General features: G+C 33.9%; 1 protein-coding gene across 1 annotated transcript; it reads left to right on the forward strand.

Moving 5' to 3' along the window:
* Positions 1-353: 353 nt before the first annotated feature.
* On the forward strand, positions 354-4,951 carry LOC108909902. The gene is made up of 3 exons (XM_018714407.1): positions 354-864; positions 4,286-4,397; positions 4,456-4,951. The coding sequence occupies exons 1-3, from the start codon at positions 541-543 to the stop codon at positions 4,824-4,826; spliced, it is 807 nt and encodes a 268-aa protein (XP_018569923.1). The 5' UTR covers positions 354-540; the 3' UTR covers positions 4,827-4,951.
* Positions 4,952-5,547: the final 596 nt, after the last annotated feature.

The raw sequence follows: 5,547 nt of genomic DNA on the forward strand, positions 1-5,547 counted from the left end.
ACAAAGGTAAGACAGTTTCTTTACCATAATTCTTTTGTTGGTAGACATTTTGTGAATTGTACAGAAAAATGGACCTCAAATTTTTACTTCAGTCTAATTGAACTTAACTTTTTTGTTAAAGCAACCAAATTATTTTTTTTTAACAATAGCTGAGCCATACACACTCGAGTATTTGATAAGCCAATGGCAAGCTCCTAAAAAAATGAAATACATTTTAGGACATATAGAAATCGACATATCGATTAAGCTTAAAATCTGTAGATCTACGGAAAAATCATAGAGATGGCAACCGCGCGGCTAATGCTTGGCGTCACCGAGTACGAATATTTGTTATTCGCGACCGCCACGTCAGTGATTAAACATTTGCGTTCGTGTGTGAATAATCGGAATGTTTCGACGGGTGTAAATTTACCCAACCAATCATTATAATGCCAAACGTATCATTTTCCACGTTATTGTCGAAAACGTGACGGTTAACGTCGGGATATTTAGTGAATTCACTCGCTTTAGTTATTCTCATAGTAGTCGAAATCCCCGACAATGCAGTGGTCGAAAGAGAGAGTACTGAAATTCCTGGAGGTCTATCGTACGCAACCGTGTATTTGGGACCCGAGACACCACGAGCACAAGAATCGAAGCACCGTCGCCGTCGCCTGGCAGAACATCCACGACATTCTGAATTATAACTGCACGGTGAACGAGCTGAAGAAGAAAAGGGACTCGCTGATGGCGTCGTTCAGGATGCTCTTAAACAAGAAGAAGAAGTGCATGAATTCGAACAGCGAAGAACTGTTTGAGCCTCACTGGTTCGCTTACGAGACCATGGCGAAATTTCTTGGGCCTATTTACTTCTGCCGAACAGAAGTAAAATAGTTTTTTTTAAAAGACGGCTTTAACCCTTGTTGAAAAATAAACTACTTTTCTTATTTTTGCCAAAGAACCATTTATAGAATTTAAAAAAATAATAGCACTTTTTGCACGTTCAGATAATTTGACACCTTTACTGAATTTGTTGACATTTGTAAGTGACGTTTACAAATTGGCGATCGGTAAGTGATTACGTATCGATTAGGGGGGTAGGGAGGGTGGGAGGAGGTAAGTAGTCTAATAAATGTAGGATTTTAAAAATCAATTTTTATTAAAGTTTATTGGAGCAATCGAATTCCGATTTAAAACAACGTTCTCACTTAAAAATCTATTGCAATGCATTTTTAAAAAGGATGAGCTGTTTAACTCGTGTATTTGATTATTTCAACCCCCTACAAAAACGCTTCAGGCTTTAGAAAATTAGAAAAAATTTAGTTTTTTTAACAGATTCACCAAGCTTGGCTTCTTTGGCTTGATATACATTGAAGATAAAAAAGGAAAACATTTTTTTAAATTTTTAGTGAGATGTAACTTTTCAGGGGAAAATTTCTTTAAAAAATTTTATACCAAAGACCCCTATTAATTTTCATCAGGGAATCGCCTCTTACATTTTTTCGGTGTTATTTAGATACAACCTGTAAAGTTTTTCCCTTCTGCATGCGCCTATTATTCCAAATATAATTCTCTTATTTCCCTTCTGCATGCGCCTTTAATTCCAAATATAATTCTCTTAATACAAGCAATAAACATATCATATTTTGAAGTATCAGTTTTATGCAAAAATATCGTGGTTTTGAGCTTAGAATATTTAACCCATAAGCTTCCTGGAGATTTTAGCGTTTCATTTCTCGAAAAAAAAATAGGCTAGCATTACCTTTTATGTGATATTTTCAAAATTTATCTTGTTACATCACGTTACAAATAGCTTGAAGATTTTCGCATATCTCTCTTTGATGGACTTCTCGGGAATTATGACAGCATCCTACTTGCCAAATATTTTCTACGTCTGAGTCGTCACTTTCTTGAATCATAACTTACAAGAAGCTTAAGGTGTGGCAAAAATATTATCAGTAATAATATAACAAGAGAGTGAGAATAAATTGAAAATAATTTGACAGATTTTTTGAAAACTTGTTGCCAGGCAATAGTAACGAGAGCCTGCAGGGCTCGAGTGGCTATTTCCAAATGGCAACAAGTTTGAACAAAATCTGTCAAATTATTTTCTAATTTATGGAACTCGCGAGTTATATTTGACTAGATTATTTTTTGATTCACAAATTTTTACAATAAAAAAGATCAATAACACTATCATAAAACTATTGAAAAATTTAATTTAATTAATTATTACAATATACGAAAATATCGTTGACACATTGTTAATATATTAAAAGAATTTACAATTTAAATTAGTACAATGAAAAACGCAATTATTAAAAATATTTCGAGAGTAATTATTTATTGAGGATTTGGAATTGCTTGTTATATTAAGTGTTTCCTCCTGCGTATTTTCTCTAAGATTATTTATTATATTTGAATGATGTTCTTGGTTCAATTGTAAGTATGGTTTAATCGAACTTGCAGAATTATGACCAGTGACCTTGATTAGTTCTTGTTCTCCTACACCAGCTTTTGAAAGGTTACTTACTGCACTTGATCTGGCAGAATGGTTAGTTATTTTTTTAGTAACTGTGTCTAGACCTACTTTTTCTGCGGATTCTTTCATCCATTTTGAAATGGAATTTATTCCCACAGGAACGTTTTTATACCAAGAACCATGAGTTTGCCAAGCCGGATTTGGAGTAAGAAACAAGCGTTCGGTTTTAATATTTTCTTCACGTTTACCCATTAGTTTTTCAAAAAGACGAACAGGGCAAATATCTGGGTTATTTATGTTTGGAGTCAACCATTTACTATTAGCGCACCTTTGTGCTCCACCCTGTGCAGTTTTTGTAAAGATGGGATTGTATTCAATGCGGCCAGTATTTAATCTTATTATGTCGGTTTCTTTTTTAAAATAATGAACTAAACATTTCGTAGCTTCTCCTCCCCTCCAAGCTAGTTCATACGATGCAACGTGAAAAAACTTTCTTTGCAATCCACAAGGTGTATCTTCGTCCCAATAGTTAAAAATTTGCAACAATTCTGTATTAGAAAGTGCCACAGAACTTTGTTTGTGCTTTTCAGGATGTTTTTGTAAAATTTTTCTTTTTGCATCTCTTGCATTTCGAGCATTTTTGAATTCTATATCATGGAAAGGATCAAAGGACCTGTTATACTTATTAAAGTAAAGTTCTTGAACTAATTTTGCCGTTTTATTCCACATTGTCTTTATTACTGCTTCTTTATAATCATTTCCGTCTTTTCTTTTCATGTTATAAGCCCAATCTTTCAAAATCAATGCCAGAGTAGCTGTTGTAGTAGATTGATCCAGAATATAATTTCTTTCTTTGGTGAAGGTCTTAAATTGTCTCCATATAGACTGATTACTTATTAGAGTATTTTTCGAAGTAGTTTCTACAATCTTTTTTGTTATTTCTGCATCAGAAAAGGTACTAAACCGATGATTTTCACCCATTTTATATATCGCGTTGACACAATTAGGTAATTATTTTGACAACTATCTGACACTTGTTACGCAAATAAAAGCCACAGTGATTATTCCCGAGAATAATCACAAGAGATTTATTCCCACTATAATAATGACATAATTGGTTGAAACTTACGGTTGTGACAAATAAAGAAGCATTTCATTGGTTTTAAGAAACGTCAAAAAATAATCGTGGAGAAATTGCTAATGAAGGAGATGTCACTTGGCAATAAATATTCGGCCACATAGTAATCAAAGCGAAAACTTTTTCATGTACGACTTGTTTGTCTCGTACATTTTCAAAATATTAATTGTTTTAGCTTTAATTAAATTTATTCAATATTTGAGCGTGCAAAAAACGTCATAAGCATTGCGGTAAATCAATGTCCTGTACTGGTTTTGGATATTTTGGAGATCTCAACTTCGTTTCGATCTCTAAACATATCCTCAACCAGTACATTTACTGACCTTAATACTTAATATACTATTGTTGTTTTGGAAACCTCAAAGTATTTGAGATACAGGGTGTGAAAGTTTAAAAAATATGTTAATTACCTTTTTAACATAGTACATTAGTCAAATTTTCAATTCAAACCAATGACGTAGACTTACGTTTGCAGATTATACATATTTTCCTCAAAATTGTGGCACAAAATAGAAATATTTAATTTTGAATGAAAGTGATCAGTTGACTTTTTGCATAGCTTTAACATTTTTGACACGATTTGAAAAAATATAATAATGTTACTGTATCTCAAAAACGCTGGAGTTTCGAAACGACGTAAATTGCCATCCAAATTTCCTTGTGACTTTATATTATTGTGTTTTCAGAACACATCAGTCGAGGAGACAGATACCTACGACGAAGAAGTCGCATGTTTTAAGATTGAGGATTTAAGTAACGATGACACTTTCAACTACGAGAACAATGAAGAGATAAATGGTAAAACTATATCCCCCAAAAGAAATAGCAAAGTTACTTTTATTTGTCAATATTTCAGATAAAACTTCCTCGCAACTTTTTTCCTTTCCTTCAAATAGACTAAGAGACATAAACGAGGCTGAAGAATACACGGAAGAAACTTATCACATACCAAAAGCGGTTCCAAAACTGCCAAAACGGAAGTGTGCTAATGAAGAGATAGACGACTGTGATTTGTACGGACAGCTTTTGGCAAGGAAATTACGTAAGTTCAGTGAACACCAAAGGGAAGAGATCATGTTCGAAATAGACGGGTTAGTTATTCAAAAGAGGAAGGCTGCCATGCTACGAACGTTAAATATGTCGAAGCTTTCATCTGCAGAAGTATCTCATAGTCCTCGTTCAACGACGACGTCGTCGGAATATTCCTCAATGGAGGGAGCTACGTAGCGTCTCAGATGAAACATCCCTTCTTCTTCTTCTTTTCAGGATCGTTGTGTTTCAAGACATCCCATGTGCTTTTTTTAGTACGATTATTTACTCTATTCATTTTCTAATACAAATATATTCTTTTAATGCAGTTATTTTCTAGGTCTTTCTTTGAATTTTCTTAAATTCTTGTGAAATAAAGTTTCTCTTTAATACCAAATATGCTAAAGAAATAAATTCACAGACCTTGCTTGTCATTAATTTAAAATAAGAAGTAATATATCCAAAAGTACTGTAACAAAAGCCGGGACGCGTAGTAATTTATTTATTAGTTCTCGGAATGGATGGGCCAAAAAGTAAAATATTTCAGTCAACACTAATTATCGAAAGTTAAAGGCTCTCAAGTAGGTTTAGCGTCGGCCTTCGGAGAAATTTAGCAATATTTTTTGAACAAGTTCACTCAGACCGTCGCCGTCGGGGCCATGTGACAGTCATCTGTCGCGTCCGGGAGGCGCCAACCTATGCTGGGACAGAACAAAGAAACCCATATTTTTAATAACGCGCGAAACTACGAGAAAAGCGTAGAGGTTCCAAATTAGAGTTAAATCAAATTGTTAAATTGATAATAAATGGAAAGGAAAGTAATAGGTTAAATAGCTGGTATTTAGGCGGATTTTCCAAGCTATTAAGAATATATTAAATGAGATTGACTAATCCGTCCCGTATTGCCACACGGAGTCAC

This window comes from Anoplophora glabripennis, unplaced genomic scaffold, assembly GCF_000390285.2.
Source record: "Anoplophora glabripennis isolate ALB-LARVAE unplaced genomic scaffold, Agla_2.0 scaffold1, whole genome shotgun sequence".
NCBI classification, from domain to species: domain Eukaryota; kingdom Metazoa; phylum Arthropoda; class Insecta; order Coleoptera; family Cerambycidae; genus Anoplophora; species Anoplophora glabripennis.

Coding starts and splice junctions, on each gene's coding strand:
- LOC108909902 (XM_018714407.1), top strand. CDS start 541: ATGCAGTGGTCGAAAGAGAGAGTACTGAAATTCCTGGAGGTCTATCGT. Junction 865..4,285: donor TTTACTTCTGCCGAACAGAA/GTAAAATAGTTT, acceptor TTGTGTTTTCAG/AACACATCAGTCGAGGAGAC. Junction 4,398..4,455: donor GAACAATGAAGAGATAAATG/GTAAAACTATAT, acceptor TCAATATTTCAG/ATAAAACTTCCTCGCAACTT.